This window comes from Mauremys reevesii, linkage group 5, assembly GCF_016161935.1.
Source record: "Mauremys reevesii isolate NIE-2019 linkage group 5, ASM1616193v1, whole genome shotgun sequence".
In the NCBI taxonomy this organism is placed as follows: Eukaryota; Metazoa; Chordata; order Testudines; family Geoemydidae; genus Mauremys; species Mauremys reevesii.
This window is the reverse complement of record NC_052627.1, coordinates 63,514,279-63,535,506: the sequence shown is the minus strand read 5'-3', so window position 1 is coordinate 63,535,506 and position 21,228 is coordinate 63,514,279. Positions and strand designations below refer to the sequence as shown.

General features: G+C 42.6%; 1 protein-coding gene and 1 long non-coding RNA gene across 12 annotated transcripts in view; one reads left to right on the top strand and one right to left on the bottom strand.

Moving 5' to 3' along the window:
- Positions 1–21,228, bottom strand: part of RAPGEF2 (Rap guanine nucleotide exchange factor 2) — a 292,166-nt gene that overhangs the window by 136,231 nt on the left and 134,707 nt on the right. For all 10 annotated transcript variants that reach the window (XM_039539178.1, XM_039539187.1, XM_039539181.1 and 7 more), the window contains exon 4: positions 19,876–19,959. In XM_039539178.1, the coding sequence (XP_039395112.1) occupies positions 19,876–19,959 (84 nt within the window). The remainder of the gene's footprint in view (positions 1–19,875; positions 19,960–21,228) is intronic.
- Positions 1–21,228, top strand: part of LOC120405560 — an 83,567-nt gene that overhangs the window by 10,669 nt on the left and 51,670 nt on the right. The gene's annotated exons all lie outside the window — the stretch shown is intronic.

Here is a 21,228-nt window from a genome sequence, read left to right as displayed (position 1 = left end):
TTACCTAATTTTCAAGTTTTAGGAAAGCAAATACAGGAAAACGACACATTCCAAAACTCACTCCTGCTTACTTACCACAAGTCTGAATTACCTGCAGGGGCTTTAACTACAGCACAAGGGAGCAGTCAATGCATTAAGGCAGAAAGCATGCTGAATCAACACTTGTGAAAAAAATTCCAGTTGTTAAAAGGCACAATATCCTACTAATAATAGGATAGGATGTTACGAACTGACGGCCAGTATATTTACCACAGTTTTGCCGTTGCACTTAGGAATTATCTTTAATATGTATACAGTTAAAATATACTGAATTACTCACATTCCTATAAGCAACAGGGGGTATACCCCCGGCACTTAAATATAATAGAATTAGGGTTGTCCATTAATCATAGTTAACTCACATGATTAACTCAAAAAAAATAATGGCAATTAACAAAATTAATCGCACTGTTAAACAACTGAATACCAATTGAAATTTATTACATATTTTGGATGATTTTCAAATATATTGGTTTCTATTACAACACAGAATACAAAGAGTACAAAGCTCACTTTATATTATTTTTATTACAAATATTTGCACTATAAAAATGCTAAATAAAAATATTTTTTTCAATTCACCTCATACAAGTACTATAGTACAATCTCTTTATCATGAAAGTATAATTTACAAATGTAGATTTCTTTTTTGTTTCATAACTGCACTCAAAACAAAAACAATGTCAAACTTTACAGGCTACAAGTCCACTCAGTCCTACTTCTTGTTCAGCCAATCGCTAAGACAAACAAATTTGTTTACATTTATGGGAGATACTGCTGCCTGCTTCTCATTTACAATGGCACCTGAAAGTGAGAACAGGCATTCACATGGCACTTTTGTAGAAGGCGTTGCAAGGTATTTACATGCCAGATATGCTAAACACTCGTATGCTCCTTCATGCTTTGGCCACCATTCCAGAGGACATGCTTCCATGCTGATGATGCTTGTTAAAAATAATAATGCGTCAATTAGATTTGTGATTGAACTCCTTGGGGGAGAATTGTATGTCTCCTGTTCTGTTTTACCCACATTTTGCCACATATTTCATGTTATAGCAATCTCGGATGATGATCCAGCACGTTTGTTTTAAAAATACTTTCACTGCATATTTGACAAAATGCAAAGATACCAATGTGAGATTTCTAAAAAGAGCTACAGCACTCGACCCAAAGTTTATGAATCTGAAGTGCCTTCCAAAATCTGAGAGGAACGAGGTGTGGAACATGCTTTCAGAAGTCTTAAAAGAGCAACACTCCGATGTGGAAACTACAGAACCCGAACCATCAAAAAAGGAAATCAATCTTCTGCTGGTGGCATCTGACTCAGATGATGAAAATGAACATGCATCAGTCAGCTCTGCTTTTGATCATTATTGAGCAAAACCCATCATCAGCATGGACGCATGTCCTATGGAATGATGGTTGAAGAGGAAGGGACATATGAATCAATAGCGCATCTGGCATGTAAATATTTTGCGACGCTGGCTACAACAGTGCCATGAGAATGTCTGTTCTCACTTTCAGGTGACGTAAACAAGAAGCAGCCGCACTATCTCCTGCAAATTGTAACCAAACTTGTTTGTCTGAGCAATTGGCTGATGTCGGACTGAGTGGACTTGTAAGCTCTAAAGTTTGACACTGTTTTATTTTTGAATGCAGTTATTCTTTGTACATAATTCTACATTTGTAAGTTCAACTTTCATGATAAAGAGATTGCACTATAGTACTTGTTGAGGTGAACTGAAAAATACTACTACTTTTGTTTTTTACAGTACAAATATTTGTAATAAATATAAAGGAAGAACTGTACACTTTGTATTCTGTGTTGTAACTGAAATCAATATATTTGAAAATTTAGAAAACATCCAAAAATATTTAAATAAATGGTATTCTATCACTGTTTAACAGCACAACTTATTTTTTTAATCGCTTGACAGCCCTACATACAATCATAGAAGATTAGGGTTGGAAAAGTTCTCCGGAGGGCATCTAGTCCAACCCCCTGCTAAAAGCAGGACCAACACCAACTAAATCATCCCAGCCAGGGATTTGTCAACCTGGACCTTAAAAACCTTTAAGGATGGAGATTCCACCACCTCCCTAGATAACCCATTCCAGTGCTACACAACCCTCCTAGTGAAATAGTTTTTCCTAATATCCAACCTAGACCTCCCTCACTGCAACTTGAGACCATTGCTCTTTGTTCTGTCATCTGTCACCACTGAGAACAGCTGAGCTCCATCCTCTTTGGCACCCCCCTTCAGGTAGTTGAAGGCTACTATCAAATCCCCTCTCACTCTTCTCTTCTGCAGACTAAATAAGAACAATTCCCTCAGCCTCTCCTTGTAAGTCATGTGCCCCAGCCACCTAATCATTTTCATGGCCTTCCACTGGACTCTCTCCAATTTGTCCACAACTTTTCTGTAGTGGGGGGCCCAAAACTGGATGCAATACTCACCAGTGCCGAATACAGAGGAATAATCACTTCTATCAATCTGCTGGCAATGCTCCTACAGCCCAATATGCCGTTAGCCTTCTTGGCAACAAGGGCACACTGTTCACTCATATCCAGCTTCTCATCCACTGTAATTCCCAGGTCCTTTTCTGCAGAACTGCTGCTTAGTCAGTCGGTCCCCAGCTTGTAGCAGTACCTGGGATTCTTCCGTCCTAAGTGAAGGACTCTGCACATGTCCTTGTTGAACCTCATCAGATTTCTTTTGTCCCAATCCTCCAATTTGTTTAGGACACTCTGGACCCTAACCCTACCCTCCAGCATATCTACCTCTCCCCCCAACTTAGTGTCTTCTGTGAACTTGCTGAGGGTGTAAATCCATCCCACCATCCAGATCATAAATGAAGACGTTGAAGAAAAATGGCCCCAGAACCGATCCCTGGGCACTCCGCTTGATACCGGCTGCCAAATAGAATCAAGCCATTGATCACTACCCGTTAAGCCCGATGATCTATCTAGCTTTCTGTCCACCTTACAGTCCATTCATCCAATGGACATTTTTAACTTGCTGGCAAGAATACTGTGGGAGACTGTATCAAAAGCTTTGCTAAAGTCAAGATATATCACATCCATCGCTTTCCCCATATTCACAGAGCCAGTTATCTCATCATAGGTTGGTCAGGCATGACTTGCCCTTGGTGAATCCATGTTGACTGTTCCAGATCACATTCCTCTCCTCCAAGTGCTTCAAAATGGATTCCTTGAGGACCTGCTCCATGGTTTTTCCAGGGACTGAGGTGAGGCTAACCAGTCTGTGGTTCTCCAGATTCTCCTTCTTCCATTTTTTAAAGATGGGCACTATATTTGCCTTCTTCCAATCATCTGGGACCTCCCTCAATCACTATGAGTTTTCAAAGATAATGGCCAATGGCTCTGCAATCACATCAGGCAACTCCCTCAGCACCCTCAGATGCATTGCACCTGGCCCCAATGACTTGTGCATGTTCAGCTTTTCTAAATAGTCCTTAACCTGTTCTTTCACCACTGACGGCTGCTCACCTCCTCCCCATACTGTGCTGCTCAGTGCAGCCGTCTTGGGGCTGAACTTGTCTGAGAAGGCCAAGGCAAAAAAAAGCTCTGAGTACTTGAGCTTTTTCCACATCGTCTGTCACTAGGTTGCCTCCTCCATTCAGTAAGGCTCCTACACTTTCCCTGACCATCTTCTTGGTGACATACCTGTAGAAACCCTTCTTGTTACCATTAACATCCCTTGCTAGCTGCAACTCCAATTGTACTTTGGCCTTCCTGATTACACCTCTGCTTGTACGAGCAATATTTTTATACTCTTCTCTAGTCATCTGTCAAAATTTCCACTTCTTGTAAGCTTCCTTTTTGTGATTAAGCTCACTGAAGATTTCTCTGTTGATAGCAAATGTGGCAGGTGACCAGCTTAGCTTCTTTCTGCACACTGGGATGGTTTGTCCGCGCACCCACAATAAGACTTTAAAATACAGTCAGCTCTACTGGACTCCTTTCCCCCTCATATTAGCCGCTCAGGAGATCCTGCCCATCAGTTCCCTGAGGAAGTCAAAGCCTGCTTTTCTGAAGTACAGGATCTGTATTCTGCTGCTCTCCTTTCTTCCTTTTGTCAGGATACTGAACTCAACCATCTCATGGTCACTGCTGCCCAGGTTGCCACCCACTTCTACTTCCCCTACCAACTCTTCTCTGTTTGTGAGCAGCAGGTCAAGAGATGCACGGCCCCAAGTCAGTTTCTCCAGCACTTGCACCAGGAAGTTGTCCCCAACACTCTCCAAAAACTTCCTGGATTGTTTGTGCACTGCTGTATTGCTCTCCCAGCAGATGTCAGGGTGATTGAAGTCCTCCATGAGAACCAGGACCCGTGATCTGGAAACTTCTGTTAATTGTGTGAAGAAAGCCTCGCCTACCTCATCCTCCTGGTCTGGTGGTCTATAGCAAGGCCCATCACGACATCACCATTGTTGCTCTCGCCTCTAAACTTAACCCAAAGACACTCAACAGGCTTTTTTCCAGTTTCATACTGGAGCTCTGAGCAATCATAATCTTTCATCTAAAGACCTCAAAGTACTTTGTAAGCCTGAAACATGCTTTACATTGTCTCCATTAAGTACTGTATGCAAGAGATGGGTAAACGATGGCAAAAAGAAGATTAAGTGTCTTGACTATAACCACTGACTTGCTGTGACATTGACAAGAACAGAATTCAAATCTCCTGACTCCCATGCCCTGATCCAGCAGTCTCCAACAAGGAGTATCACACAGAGGAGGGAATGGCAGAAGACAGATATATTGAACCTTGGAAAATTAATCATAATCAAAGAAATTGGAAAAGACCTAAACAAGCTTGTCTTAATTGAACATTAGTGAATAGGACTTTAAAAATTCAGCCTAAACAATACCATTATTCATATACACTATCAAGCAATAGAGTCAACTCTCATAATCGGTGCTCCCTTGAGCTGATTATAATACCTAATGAAGCCTTATGTAAAACGCTAGGAAAAAACCCTCCACAAGAGACCCTAATCACCAGGCAGGTCTAATTTTAACAGAATACAGGTATCCAGCAGGTTAACCCCTTTGCCAGCGGGTCTATCACTAGATACCTGTCTTCTGCAGTCCTTTGGTTTGCTGGAGAAAATTAAGGGGAAGATTAGATATTAGCTCTTACAGACTAGAGATTCAACACTCATTTATTCCCTCTCTCCTCCCAACATGGAATGATAAGGCTGCTGGTAGATGGAGTTTCATCCTCTGCTGTTGCTAGGGAGATAGAGACCCAAACAGTATTCTTTTGTTTAAAACTGAAACACACAGTTCTTTCAATTCCTGCTGTAGAGACTTTTACATAATACTACTTTGCATTTGGTTATACTGTATCATTCACACACGTGACAACACGTAACACGGACTGAAGTGATTAAAAGCTAAAAAGCATCTCTTCCTACCCATGATGTATAAAAACTTTTTGTTCCTAAAATAACTCATTTTCAAGTATGCTCAACAGAAAACAGACTCACAGCCTAAGGAAAGGCAAGTCTAAGACAGTATTAAGCCACCTTTACATTCTCCCAACCCTCAAGAAATCCTCATCGTAACTGCTGTGGGGGCCTAAATTACAGCAACCATAGGGCAGACCCACCTATAATCCCTAGCACACTGCATGCTACATGCCGCTGATGAACACAGTGCTACTGTCAACAGAGGGGCTTGTAGATACTTGGAGGGGCAGCCTTCCAGCTGTCTTCCTCTAGGTCATTGGTCCCCAAACTGTGGGCACACCTCCCTAGGGGGGTGTTGTGGGGCCCAGAGCAGCCCCCCCCGGGGGGTGAGGACGGAGCACCACCAGCTCCGCTCTCTCTCACCACCAGCTCCTGCTCTTGGCTGTGGCTCCCAGGAGGAGAGGGTCAGATTCCATTAAGGGTAAGGGGGGGAACATGACAGAAAAAGTTTGGCGACCACTGCTCTGTGCTGGGGGAACTCCTCCTGACAGCCCCTTTATACTGCTCAAGCTCTTTTTCCCAGCATGAAGAGGCTAGAATGGGTGTGAGAATTTCACCCCAGTTATTTAAATATTTTTAACAGTTTTAGAGACCAAAAAGGCCCTTATCAGCAAAATCTTGTATTAGCTACAGGCACCTAGTTTACAATCAAATACCAGTTAAATATAGTGATGTGTAAAAGGGATATTCTTAAAGGGAAAAAAAACAACAACAAATTAAAATGACACAATATTAATTGCTCTCTAAACAAGTTTTGGCCATGCTATTTCCAAAGTTATATGTTTCAAATGAAAGCTAACTTTCTGTATGCATAAACTTTTTCTAAATAAGTCTTTAGAAAACATTATGGAACTTTAGTCAAACCTCCATGATAAATTTCTTATTATAACAATAAATATTAATGCAAGAACATCAAATATTAGCTCTTAAAATCTTCCAACCAAACACTGGAAATGAAAGACAAAATTATAGTTTTCTACAAAATTTTATATCTCTGTTCCCTCAAGACTATGTGATTCCACAAAAAGAATTTCACACATCTAGTTAACCAGAAGACCTGCAATTATAAGACACAACTCATTAATTTTTTAAGAAAACTCAGATGTGCAAACCAGTCAAAAACGTGGGCAGACAGGACAACTCGCCTTCATTTGCTACATGCTATTTACAAGCTTCATGAATGTGGCAGGACAAAGCAGGTTTCTCCAAATGCGCCTCTGTCCATTTAGTCAAATTCTGAGATATGTTGGTACATACACTTTTTAGGGTTGTCAGGAAAGAAGACAGTAGCTGATCACAGAAGTCTCTCCTGTATTCAATACTGTTCCCTTGCCAGGGGCCTCCACATTCCATTTTTCACATCAGTCTAACTCCCCTAAGGAACATTATTTCTCAGCACTGGAATGTAAGCGTATTCATCACAAGCAACACAAACTTGAGAAAAGCTCCACTAACTAGAAATACTAAGAACATAGTACTAACATTATTCCAATAGATACACATTATAAAAAATAGGGTTAACTCCCTAAATCGTTCCAAAAAGCCCACTTCTACTATATTGATAATTATAGAAAGATGAACATATCCCCTCAACAGATTTGTTTTTAATTTTTTCTGAAATCATAGTGCATTTGTGAACTTTAATTAAAAGTGCCATTGGAATGAAGGATACATAACAATGAATGGTTCATAAAAAGAACAAACAGCAACACAGTATCAGCAGGTGCATAAACAGCATTCTCTAGAATATTTGTAAGTAGGGTTTAAAAAACATTGTAAACGCACTTTATTACACCTATTATTTAGAGTGAAAAGACACTAACTTAAAAAAACAGTGAAGAAAAATATACAGCTTTTTAATTGATTTTATTTATAGTCATTCCATATATACTTTTGTTGTAGATGTTTATTAAAATTGTTCTAAATTATCAAACTAAAAATGTGATATAAACAGATATTTGTAATTATTCCAATTAACTTTTAACCAGAATCCAGAAATTTGATGTACAAAAGCTTAACTACCATTCTCTGAAGCCCTAACGCTAGATTTTCACAAGCAGTGTGTACTTGAAAATTAGTGCCGTGAAACTACTGGTAAGTATTTTTAACAGTTGCTGATCAAAACATGCAATCTACAATACATTTTTAAGAGCTGTGTATACCATACAATACAATACGGGGGATTAAGATAACTAGATTCTCCCTCTCATTCCTCCAAGTTACATTTTTTATTATTATTCTGCATTTTGAAGTATTCTAAGAGTAAGTCTAGTTAGTATCTTCCTTGCTTAGCTTTCTCAGGCCATTCACATATTCATAATAAAAATTAGCCAAAAAAGATTAAAGTATATATTGAACATTTCATGTTCACCACTTCATATCCAAAACAGCTAGATACTTATCTACAAACAATTTTCCTGCTTGTTATATGGCTCCTTACTGCTCCTTATTACACTGCTGTAGCAGACAGTAACTTCTGAGTCTCTCTCAGTAGAATATTAACAAGAAAAATTACAGATATCCCTTGTTTATGACTTTAGAAATTAAAGTGGTCTAACCTGCACTGGTCTTCATTAGCTTTCAAGCAGCAGCAATGCTGCTGCTACTGCTATCTACACAAATGCATTCTCTTCCCATTTTCCCTGTGTTTTTTTCTTTCTAAAGGCTTGGCTACACTTACAAGTTGCAGCGCTGGGAGTTACAGCGCTGCTCATGCAGCTGTGTAAGGGCCAGCGCTGGAGTGTGGCCACACTGACAGCTACCAGCGCTGCAGTGTGGCCACACTTGCAGCACTTTCCAGCGCTGTATTGAGAGGTGCATTGTGGGCAGCTATCCCACAGAGCACCTCGTCCCATTTTGGCGCTGAGTATTGTGGGAAGGGGAAGGAAGTGTGCGGGTCATTCCGCTTCCTGTTTGCCAGCGCCCCGTGGTGCATCGCTTCACATCCCAGCATTCACTCTTTCCGGCAGCGTTTGGCGCCATTGTGAGTGTCTTTCTGTTACTCTCTGTGAATCGCGATTTCTGTGGCAAATGGAGCCCAATCTGCTGAGGACTCTGCTGATGAGTGTCACCAGCACAACACGTTTGGCAGTCGAGCTATTCCTTCAGCTCCAAAGTGACAGTGAGGAGTCCGACGATGATATCAATATGGATTTGTCTGCCGCGTGTGACACTACAGTGCTTGCGGCATTCACGGAAATGCTCAGCACCGTTGAACGCTGCTTTTGGGCTCGGGAAACAAGCACTGAGTGGTGGGATCACATCGTCATGGAAGTCTGGGATGATGAGCAGTGGCTGCAGAACTTTCGTATGAGAAAAGCCACTTTCATGGGACTGTGTGCTGAGCTCGCCCCCACTCTGCGGCGCAAGGACACAAGATTGAGAGCTGCCCTGACGGTGGAAAAGCGGGTGGCTATTGCAATCTGGAAGATGGCAAATCCAGACAGCTACCGGTCGGTCGGGAACCAGTTTGGTGTGGGAAAGTCGACCGTGGGAATCGTTTTGATGCAAGTTTGCAAGGCAATTAATCGCATCCTGCTAAGAAAGACCGTGACTCCGGGGAGCGTGCAGGACATTGTGGATGGCTTTGCACAAATGGGTTTCTAACTGTGGAGGGGCGATAGATGGGACGCATATTCCTATTCTGCCCCCCCCCCACCTGGCATCAGAGTACGTTAATCGTAAGGGGTATTTCTCTATGGTTCTCCAGGCGCTTGTGGATCACCGCGGGCGTTTCATTGACATTTACACAGGCTGGCCTGGAAAGGTGCATGATGCACGCATCTTTCGGAACAGTGGCCTGTTCAGGAAGATGCAGGCAGGGACTTTTTTCCCAGACAGGAAGATCACAGTAGGGGATGTCGAAATGCCCACTGTGATCCTTGGAGACCCCGCATACCCGTTACTGCCTTGGCTCATGAAACCCTATACAGGGAAGCTTGACAGGAGCAAGGACCGGTTCAACTACAGGCTGAGCCGGTGCAGAATGACTGTGGAGTGTGCTTTTGGGCGTTTAAAGGCTCGCTGGAGATGTTTGTATGGGAAGCTAGACTTGGGGGAAAGCAGCATCCCCGCGGTTATAAGCGCTTGCTGTACCCTCCATAATATTTGTGAAGGGAAGGGTGAAACATTCAGTGAGGCATGGACCACCGAGGTTCAAGTCCTGGAGGCTGAATATGCACAGCCAGAGAGCAGGGCTAATAGAGAGGCCCAGCACAGGGCTTCAAGGATTAGGGATGCCTTGAGGGAAGAATTTGAGGCTGAAAGCCAACAGTAATGTTTGCTGCCTTGCATGGGAGTGAATTGCACTGCTTACACTGTTATTCTGTTATCCATAATAATAATATGATTTGCAGTGCCTCTTTCTTTATTGGGCTAAGGTATCTTTCACTATCTGCTATAATAAAGACTGTTTTCAAAGCCAAGAATTGTTTTATTGAAAAGAAAAAAACTTCCTTGACAGACAGACAGACACACAACATTTCATTAACACAAGAGGGCAATGGTGTGGGTTGGTGAACTGTACAGTCACAAGTTTGCATATGCCATGTCTGGATTGCTGTTTAATGAATCCTGCACTTCAGGGTTCATATACTGCATGGTGATGGGGGTTGAATGCAGAGGGTAAGGGTGGTGGTAGGTATCAGGGCTGGTTGGGGAACGTACAGGTGTTGGAGGCAGCTGGTGGTGGTAAGAGCCTGGATGCTGGGGAAAGGTGGTTTGAGCTGACATTGGGGCACAAGGCACAAAGGACGGGGCGGGTGGGGGAGTAGCACGGTAGTGCTCTGCTTGCATGGCAACGAGTGACTCTATAGACTCCGCTTGGCGCTCCAGGATGCTTAGCAGCCGCTCCGTGCTTTTCCTCTTGGCCACTGCATTTCTCTGGCGGGTCCTGCTTTCTTTCTCTCGCCACTCCTTCAATTCTTTTCTCTCTGTAGCAGAGTGCTGAAGAACAGTTTTCAGCATGTCCTCTTTGCTCTTTCGGGGATTTTTTCTCAAATTTTGAAGCCTCTGTGATGTTGAACATCTGGGCAGTCCAGTCAAGGTCACTGTAGACACAGAAATGACAACATTTAACACGGGCAGCATTGTATCCACTATCTCCAGACATGAATTGTTACACTGAGGGAGTTCTCACTTGCAAGTTCTCACTTGCATTCTTTATCCCAAAAGGAAAACACAACAGAAGCCACGAAATGGTGAGTGAGGAGTGTTTACTTATATAGGGAGAAGAGGGGCTTGAGTGAGAGGGGAGCTGGTTGCTTCGGGTAATCTGGAGTGCTAGAGGGGTTGAGTGAAGATGCAGATGCAGGGGTGATCTTATCTCCCTATCTCTTCACTAAAGAGTCTCCCAACATTTTTCACAGGACTTAATCCTGGAAGATGTTTCCCTACTGCGAGTCACTAGGGAACAGCGGGGGCTCTTTAGAGCAATGTGGATTCCGCCGGGACCCTATGCGGCGTGCCTGTGTTCAGAAATGGTCCCCCCCCACTGGCCGAAGAGTGGCGCGGACGCGTCACCGTCACTGGGACAAGGGACACAGTGGCTCTGCCTATAAACCTGCGCAGGCATATTGCCCACGCTCTGGATGAAGCTTTTGCTGAGATAACTGAAGCAGATTACCGCGACGTGATAGACCACATCAACGGGCTATTCCACATCTAGACGCTGCCATGCATGCATCCATAACCCCCCTTCCTCTCCAGAAACATTTCCACCCAGAAAATAAAGCCGCTTACGGTACCCGCTCCTCTGCTTGTCCTTCTGCAACTGCTGGCTGCTGCGATTGGGTACTTTCCTCCTGGCTTGAGAAGAGCTCCTGGCTGCATGCCTCCAGGAATCTGCGGTTTCTTCCCCATCCCAGGAGCTTCACTCGCGGTTTCCTCTCCCCCGCAGCCTCCTCCTCCTCCTTTCCCCCAGCCTGCTCATAATTGTCCATTGTTACCCTGGGATTGGCAGTGGGGTCACCCCAAGTATCTTGTCCATCTCCTGTAAAAGCGGCAGGTCGTGGGAGCAGCTCCGGATCGGCGATTACCCTCGCGGGCTTTGTAATAGGCACTCCGCAGCTCTTTAACTTTCACCCTGCATTGTAGTGCGTCCGTTGATGGCCCCTATCCAGCATGTCCCTTGCTATCTGCTCAAAGATATCGTAATTCCTACGGCCGGAGCGCAGCTGTGCCTGAACAGACGCCTCACCCCAAACACTGATGAGGTCCTGCAATTCACCTGTGCTCCATGCTGGGGCTCGTTTGCCGCGTGGAGGCATGGTTACCTGTAACCTGTAACTGATTAACTGATTGCACTCCACACCTGGCTGCAGCAAACAGGAAGGAGATTTTTAAATTTCCCGGGGCATTTAAAGGGCGGGTCACCTGAGGCAAGAGCAGTAGAGTGCAAACTGATGTGCAGAGTGGCTGAACAGGAATTCTGGGATAGCTCCTTATTCCCTGGAGGACAGGTAAAGCGCTGGTGAGTGTCCACACCTGCTGAGCAGCGCTGGTGTCACCAGCGCTGCACTCCTTATACCCCTGCCGGGATGGGTTTTCAGCCAGCGCTGCAACCAGGGAGTTGCAGCGCTGGTTGTGCCCTGCAAGTGTGGACGGGGTGTTAATTGCAGCGCTGGAAAGCCTCCACCAGCGCTGCAACTTGTAAGTGTAGCCAAGCCCTAAGCCTGCATGCATAGAGGAACAACATTCTTTTTGATGTTTAATTTCCTACTTGGGTGACTCAACCATCTCTTCTGCTTGTAGATATGTGCTGCATGTGTCATATAGGCAGTGCTTCCACATACCAGCTTGATGACCTCAGCCACTCCCAGACAACTGCTTTTTATCAATTTCTATTAATTTATTCATTCTTCTTTGATAATGCAGTAGTAAATAACTATGGGCATTTGGAGTGTCTGATCTCTTATGAATCCCAAGGTCAAATCCTGGCATATAATCAACAACAAATTTACTTATGCCCTGCTATAACCAGAGACCACTAGAGCATGATAGACATAAATTCCAAAACAAAGCATACTGATTTCTGCCATGCTAAATTCCAAAATAACTTTAAATTTCTAGGCCAGCAATTTAAGTGACCTCTGGGAGAAACCAGGGACTCTGTTGTTAACCTGCCATTCAGGTGCTATTCATGCGTAGATTGGATTTGGAGCAGCTCTGCCTTTCCCCACTGTTTATTTGACTGATGCCATATCTTCACTGCTTAAAAAAAAAATAAAAAAAAATTTAAACCTAGGAATGACACACACAACACATCTTTTTATTCTAAGTTAGACCTATCCTGGTCTTCAGGATAGGTCTAACTAAAGATGTGTTTTTAACCTGGAGGTAAGGAAGGCTATGTCTACACTGCGCACCTTACAGCGGCACGGATGTTCAGCTGTAAGGTACGCAGCATAGCCACTCTTTGTCAGCAGGAGAGCTCTCTTCTGCCAACAAAATAAAACCACCTCCAATGAGGGGCGCTAGCTTTGTTGGCGGGAGAGCATTTCCCACTGACAAAGTGCTGTCCACATCAGTGCTTTTCGTCGGTAAAACTTTTGTCAGTCAAGGGTGTGTTTTTTTCACACCCCTGAGCGACAAAAGTTTTACCCAAGTGCAGTGCAGACATAGCGTAATGCACAAGAGCTATCCAGAGTGAAAACACAAAAACCAGGCACTTTAGTTTTACTGTGAGGTACACTCACCAAGGTCAACCCCAGGTGCAGATGCAGGACAGACCTTGATGAGTTTAATTCACAGTAAATCTGAAGTGCCTGGTCTTCAATGTGTTTTTACCTTGGGGCAGCTCATGTGCATTAGTTACACTCCTTTTTTTAGCAGGGAATACAAGCCCTGAAAGAAGAACATCCCTTTCACTTTGGACAGGTCTAAATTAGAATAAAAGATGTGTTTTTCAAAACATGTTAACTAACATATTTTAACCTATAATTAAAACCTCTACTGTAGGTAGAAATTGTGTTTTAATATATTAGCTGGTTGAGGTGAACCTGGAAGAAGAAAACTGCAGTTTAGAAGGGAGATAGCCCTCATTGAAGAGCACCAGAGTGTTCTGTAGATAAATGGATTTGGTATTATTAGCTTATGCCCCTAGTAAAAAATAATCACACTTACATGTGCACAATAAATCTAGCAGGGGAGAGCATTAGACTTGTAACTGAGCAGCTAAGGAAGCGGGCACTGGTCTTGCATATGGCCAATTGAGCTGCATACTGGGAGGGGAGTATACATTCAGAGATTATAAGGCCATAAAGTAGGGCCCTAACAAATTCACAGCCATGAAAAACACGTCATGGACCGTGAAATCTGGTCTCCCCCCTGAAATCTGATCTTTATGCTTTTACCCTATACTATACTATACAGATTTCATTGTGGGGAGACCAGTGTTTCTCACACTGGGGGTCCTGACCCAAAAGGGAGTTGCGGGGGGGGTCACAAGGTTATTTTAGGGGATCGCGGTATTGCCACTCTTACTTCTGCACTGCCTTCAGAGCTCAGGGGCTGGAGAATGGTGGCTGCTGAATGAGGGCCCAGTTTTGCAGGCAGCAACTCTGCCTTCAGAAATGGGCTCCCAGCCAACAGCTGCCGCTCTCCAGCTGCCCATAGGGTGACCAAATGTCCCAATTTTATAGGGACTGTCCTGATATTAGGGGCTTTGTCTTATATAGGTGCCTATTACCCCTTCCCTCCTGTCCTGATTTTTCACACTTGCTATCTGGTCACCCTAGCTGCCCAGCTCTGAAGGCAGCACCGCCACCAGCAGCAGCACAGACGTAAGTATAGCAGAAATAACCTTGTGACCCTCCCACCAACTCCTTTGGGTTAGAACCCCTACAATTACAACACCCTGAAATTTCAGATTTAAATAGCTGAAATCATGAAATTTCAGATTTTTTAAATCTATGACCGCGAATTTGGTAGGGCCGTAGCCATAAGGGATTATTATGATCATATAGGCAGATATCCTGCATAACACAAGCCACAGAACTTCCCCAAAGTAATACCTGTTTTAACTCCACATTATCTTTATGAAAAGCAGTTAAGCATGCAATGAGTAATGCAGGACTCCTAAAAGAGGGGAGAAACAAGCCCTATGTAGTCAGCACCAAACTGGACATCAGTTCTATGGCTAAATCCCTGGAATAGAGTTGCCAACTTTCTACTGGCACAAAAACAAAACACCCTTGCCCCGCCCCTCCTCTGAGGCCCCACCCATGCCCTGCCCCCTGCTCACTCCATTCCCTTCTCCATCGCTCACTCTCCCCACCTTCACTCACTCGCTCATTTTCACTGGACTGGCTCAGGGGGTTGGGGTGTGGGAGGGGCTGGGGATGAGGGGTTTGGAGTGCAGGAGGGGGCTCTGGGCTGGGGAAGTGGTGCGGGGGGTGAAGGCTCTGGCTGGGGGTGCAGACTCTGATGTGGGGCTGGGGATGAGGGGTTTGGTGTGTAGGAGAGTGCTCTGGGCTGGGACTGAGGGGTTCAGAGGGCACGAGGGAGATCAGGGCTGGGGCAGGGGGTTGGGGAGAGGTCCTGGAAGCAGCCGGCACGTCCCCCCTCCAGCTCCCACACAAAGGCATGGCCATGCAGCTCTGTGCACTAGCATGCTGCTGCCCCATCCGCAGGCACTGCCCCCATAGCTCCCTTTGGCCACTGTTCCCAGCCAATCAGGTGGGGGCAGCGGCAGCATGCAGAGTCCCCTGACTACCCCTACGTGTAGAAGCCAAAGGGGGGACATGCAGAATGCTTCCCGGGAGCCACACAGCGTGGAGGCTAGCAGGGAGCTGCACAGCGCTGCCAACCAGACGGTGCTGACTGGAGCCGCCAGGATCCCTTTTCAACTGGAACATCCAGTCAAAAACTGGACACCTGGTCACCCTTCCCTGGAATCTTTAATGCAGAAGACTGAATTCCATTCAGTGACAATTGAATTAAAAAATGGGTTTTCTAACAAATTAAATGTGAAAACAGATGGTAAGAGCAGTACAACAAACATTTATTTTCATATTAATTTTGAAATTTTAAAATTCAACCATATTTTCAGCATTTGATATGCCACAGGTTTTTGGACTGACAACATAGCTGCATTGTAGAAATTGTTGAGGGAAGGAGAAGGAGAATTTTAGCAACTAGATATGAGACATTTGGGGCCTTGATCCTCTGAAGAGGCATGTAAGGCAATTTAGGATTACAGGATAAAATGATTAACAGTGGAATAGTGTTGAAATTTAAGTTTTTGTCTTCAAAGTTCAGTCAATATCCCATTAAGATGAAAAGGGCAGTTCACACCACTCAGCTATTATTTCAGGCCCTACAGACCCAGGAGGACACCACTGCATCCATTTACACATTCCTATAACCTTTAAAACATGATTGAATTGCCAGATCAGATCAGAGCAGTGGACACCAAGTCTGGTAGATTATCTCTGATAGTGGCCAGCACTTTTCAAGGAAGGTCCTAGAAAAAATGAAGTGGACAATTTGAAATAACCAGATTGGGGATTCTTCATAATCCATGTCCTTTATGGTATATCCACCCCATGCTAGTTTGAATCCAGCTAGCATGAGTAACAGCAGCAGCGAAAACAGCACAGAAGGGGCTTCAGCATATATGGTACAAGGTCAGCCTGGACCCTGGGTAAGTATTCTGCTCATTAGCCCGTGCTGCACTGTCTTCACTGCTATTGTTACTCACACTAGCTGAGTTCAAAATAGCTTGAGTTGGCTTGCACTGCTTTGCTGTGTGGACACACACAAAAAACTGACTGATGTCCTGAAAAAAATTAATTTCTCTTTTTAAAAGTCCTATCTAATGAAAATGCCTATTTTTATCCCTTTTTGAATCCTACTAAGCTTTTGGCTTTAATATAGTGTGGAAGTAAGTTCCCAGAGTTAAATCTGCATTGTGTTTAAAAAAAAAAAAGGATTTTCTTGTGTGTCAAATTTTATACAAGCTGCCTTTCATTTTCATTAATCATTGAATGTTCTTTTGGTTTTACAATTACACTAGTAGTTAATCTGAAATGTTGTAAAACTCTGAAATCTGCAGATGAAGTGCTATATAAGTCTATGTATTGTTTTTGAAATCTACTGCAGATGATGGTCATCTGTCTACAGACTTCAAAAACAGCAGGTGACCTTGGAAACTATTCAAGCTGCGGTCACACAACAGGGTTCTTTTTATGGCTGTTTCAAGTATTCTAATAAGAGACTTATTTTATGAGAATCTTCAGTGAATTTTTTAAAAATGCATTAATCGTCTGTACAAACATCTGGAAAGTAGTTTAGAAAGTAAATAGCAACAACAAAATTCCCAACTTGATCAACTAACTAAAAACTGCAGCTGAGAATACAGCATACTAGAAGTCAGCTACACTCATCAGAACAAGGTTGAGAAAGAAAGCCCTTCAGGTGCACTAAATAATTTACCACAAACATGGAATACATTTATAGAAAAAAAATTGACCAGTATTATTGCAGATATTTCTATTTTGATAAAGGCATTGATTCAAACAACCCAGCTTCTGCCTGATTTTGCAGAGAAGTCATGTGCTTATTTCATGACATCAGTGTTACCATGGAAATATTGTGATGTCACAAAATAAGCATTATGAACTTAATGAAGGACAAATAGTAGCAAAACATTATCTGAGAAGAAGACAGACCTTGTCTGAACACACAGTTAAACTAATTAATATACATTAAATCCTTTTCCTCCCTCCCCCATTGTGATACACATTTGAAAGTTCTCGGCTGCATGAAAATCTTTTAATTCAAAGTTGAATATTCAATTATTTTTAAAATCCTTTCCTCAGCCTACAAGTCACAATTCAGAAGATAGAAATAAAAATTGATCAAATGTTTTTCAAATCCTAGAAACTGAATAAGATTAAGAATGACAACTCAGCCAAGATGTTGCTAGTAAAAGAATTAGGACACCCCAAAGGGAAAGCGGAAGTGCACATGCTGAACACAATGACAATTCTAATTCATTTATATTAAAAACCATACATATTAAAATCACAAATCTTAAATAGCCCCACTGACTTTGCATTTCACCCAGAGTCTGTAGTTCTCTAGATTTCTACTCTATATTTGGATATATATATATATGCACTCAAATAAATCCAACTGCACATTAAAATAAATTTTCTATATTCAATTAACACAGGAGTAGTATGAAGTCTGAGAGATCGGCAATTGTATCAGGTGTAAACTAAATTCCTTTCTGAAGAAAAAATCAGAGGGGTTGAGCAGTAGTGGATATCCTGCTCTGCCCCTAATTACTGCAGCATTTTGTAGTGAGAGGTGCTTAATCTTGGCCCCCAGTTCCTACCAACTGTAGGGAAACATAAGCTCCGAAATTCCAAATTATTTGTTGGTCTGAAAAGCTTCTCTGTTCAACAGCTGGACTGACTTCTGCCACTTGCAGCTGCAATGAAGACACTTATGGGACTCTCTCTTAGATGTCATCGTTGGGGACAGTGTTTATCCCTCATAATACAGGAGGGAGCCCTAAATTACCATGCTTCCCCTTTTAAAGAAGTTATAGCCATAATGGTCTACTCCAAGTGAGAGTTGTAGGTGCTTAATGGGTTACTGTAGTTTCCGTCTCTCCTATTCACCTTGTTTTGGCACTTTTTCCCTACCACCACCATTTGGATTGTGTGTGTTTATGTTCCTCAGGCCCTTATTGCTGCCATTTTCCCTCATTTCCACCTCCTTCTCATCTGTATTTCAGGTACCCAGTACCATCAGCATGTCTGTGTTTATACAGCATGAGTAATCTCTGCCCCAAGGAGATTACAGTCAGTTTTACAGACAATGAGGTTTAGACAATACACCAGATGACTAAATAAACAAGGTAAATCTCAAAACAGTGGCAATGCTCCTTTTTAAACATCTCTATTGGATTATTGTTAAGAGCTTCCAATGAAGAAAAAAGTGTTTCATAAAAGAAGTGAAATGGAGCAGAATTTCAAGGGGCAAAATAGAGGTAGCCTTGTTCCAAGCATAAGAGGCCGTTTCTAATTTAAAACTTGATATTCCACTTCCTTTTAGTTTTAAAGGAGAATGGAGAAGTTGGTGGGGCTATTGTCTTTCCCTAGCCACCCCAAAAGAACAACATAATGATTAATCTCCCTCAGGGTGAGGGTCAGAAGTGGCTTTTGGTTGCTAGTCAATGTTGCATCTCCAGACAGAAATCAATAATAGGTTGACATATCTTCACACCACTGCAGAAGAGTGTGTTTTCTGTAACTTGCCGGTACTATGACCTTGTTATACACTATAGTTGGACCATGGCACAGGACCATTCCCTCTTTAGTCAATATCTTCCCTCCATGTCTGTGGATTTCCCTTCTACCTACATTTTTTTCTGTATACCTTCCCTTCTGTTTCTCTCCCTTCCCAAAAGCCTGTTCTAGTGCCCCCTCCCCCCCCCCTTTTTTTTATATACACACAGTGTTCACTTTGCTGTTCCATTCCCGCAAATGCTGACTAGTAGCATGTCAGTTTCACTCTGATTCTGATCTTATCAGGGTCCCTAGGAAAGTACAATATGTATGATAAGTAATACAGTGGAAGTCCTCCCTTCAGTACTGAGAAAGTAATCTTTCAATGCCGGTTGCTGCAAGTAAACTTTAATTTTTACAATCCCAAACTAAAATTTAAAATCCTTATATTTAAATCTAACCTATACTTTAACCAACGTCTTTGGTAACTGCTACATTTTTGCTGTACCCCTTCTCCTATTTTTGACTCTCAGGCCATAAACTCTTAGTGATAGGGACAGTGACTTTCCCTCTGTTTGGCACAGTAACTATGGTGCTACCAGAATAAATAAATACAGATTTCAACTATGTATCGATTCAAAATGTTTCTAAGTCTGTTACTTAAATGGACACAAAATGTTTAATAACTGTAAGTTCAATCTAAAACAATGTTACACATCCTTTCTATGCCACTTTTCTTGTTAGACTGTAAGCTCTTTAACACAAAGACTGCACCTTTGTATCTGTTCCACATATGCCTAGAATAATAGGTCTACCAATTCCAGTTGTGGCCTTTGAGTGCACCACCAAACATTTTTTTTCTGTTTTCCAACTTGTTTATTTTTGTGTGTTTAACAGCACTTTGATGTATAGTCAATTTCCCCGTGTGGATCTTTCACTCAAACTGAAGAGAGATACTTCGAAAGATGAGAAAATAAGATTGTATAACTGCAAAAAATGGCAAGAAATACTAAAGGTGTAACCTGACTACTTTTTAAAAAACTGACTAGCATTCCATTTCATGGTGTTCCTTTAAAATATACAGATATATAAATAGACATACCTGCTCCTTGGAAGAAACATAGACTCTTTGATGAATACTGAACCAGACAGCAGGATATACCAACAGGAGCCAATATCATCAGGGCTGGAATAAAGAAGAGAAATGATGAGAAGCAAAATTTAGATAGTGGGTAGAAATTGCAAAAATCTGTTAGGAAGAGCATCACAAAACCAGACGCCAAAAATGCATAGCAAACTATGAAGGAAAGCTACTGTTTAATCATTTGCATCAAAATTCCTTAAACAATTCTAATTGCCTCCTAAAAACACATATATCACCAGAACACCTTGAATTACTTAACAGTATTTTTTAAATTACAACATCCACCGATTTGGTAGCACTGGCCTACAGCACACAATCACAGCAGCCCAATAAAATAATACTGAACCTGATTATAAAAGATCAAAAACATAGTCAAGCTTAGTAATATTGCTTTGCATTCTGCAGAATCTCTTACCCCTTGTTGGAGGACAGAGCCCCTTGCCTTCAACATGAGCTCCTTCTCCATTTCTGGACCATCCCTCCTTCCCATCCCCTTGTCCAAAAAAAAGATTTACTCACTTCATGGCTCTGTCTTGCCAACCCACAGTGCAGACAGAGGGCTCACATTCCAAGAGTACCTTCACTCACTTGTCAGCCCACCCACACCAAACAATTCTGGGCTGCCCGTGCATCTGGTGCTACTTTGTGCTGCTGTTCCATGCTTCTTTCTAGTAGGAGTGGGGTGGGGGGCAGCAGGGAAAGGCAGCTTATTCTTTTGGAGATCAGGACAAGTGATAGTGATTAGTTACTGGCAGGAAAAAAGGAACAAGTTGCAATTTGCTTCTCTCAGTTATCCTGACCCAGCTTATATCTCAGCTGGCCTTCCCTCCTCTACAACACAACCACCCCTTCATTGCCCTCAGAACCTCCAAGAAACAAGTCTGTAAGTGACACCTACATGGGGATTAAACTAGTTTCTAAAGATTCACAGGGAATAACCACATTAGAACAGCAACTAGTTTGTGCCATCTTAATCGGTGTAGGCTAGGCTGTGACCATTCATTCTTTGCTTCTTCAGCTTTCACCACTCCTACTGCTTGTTACCCAGATATTTGAATCCAGTCAATATATGTACATAACATTTTCATCAAAAAAAACAAAATTACTGGGGTACACTTTTAAGGATGTAGAATTAATCATTCTATAGCACTTCCTACTTCATTCTTTTAATTACAAGCCTCAAGTTTTTAGCAACAATTAGCTTGTTCAAACTTCAAGCAAGCCTAGCCCACGTATCTTTTAACAAAAGGTGACAGCATAGTTATTAAAATCCAATATTTAAGCTAAGTAAGCTATTTACAGCTAGCTGCA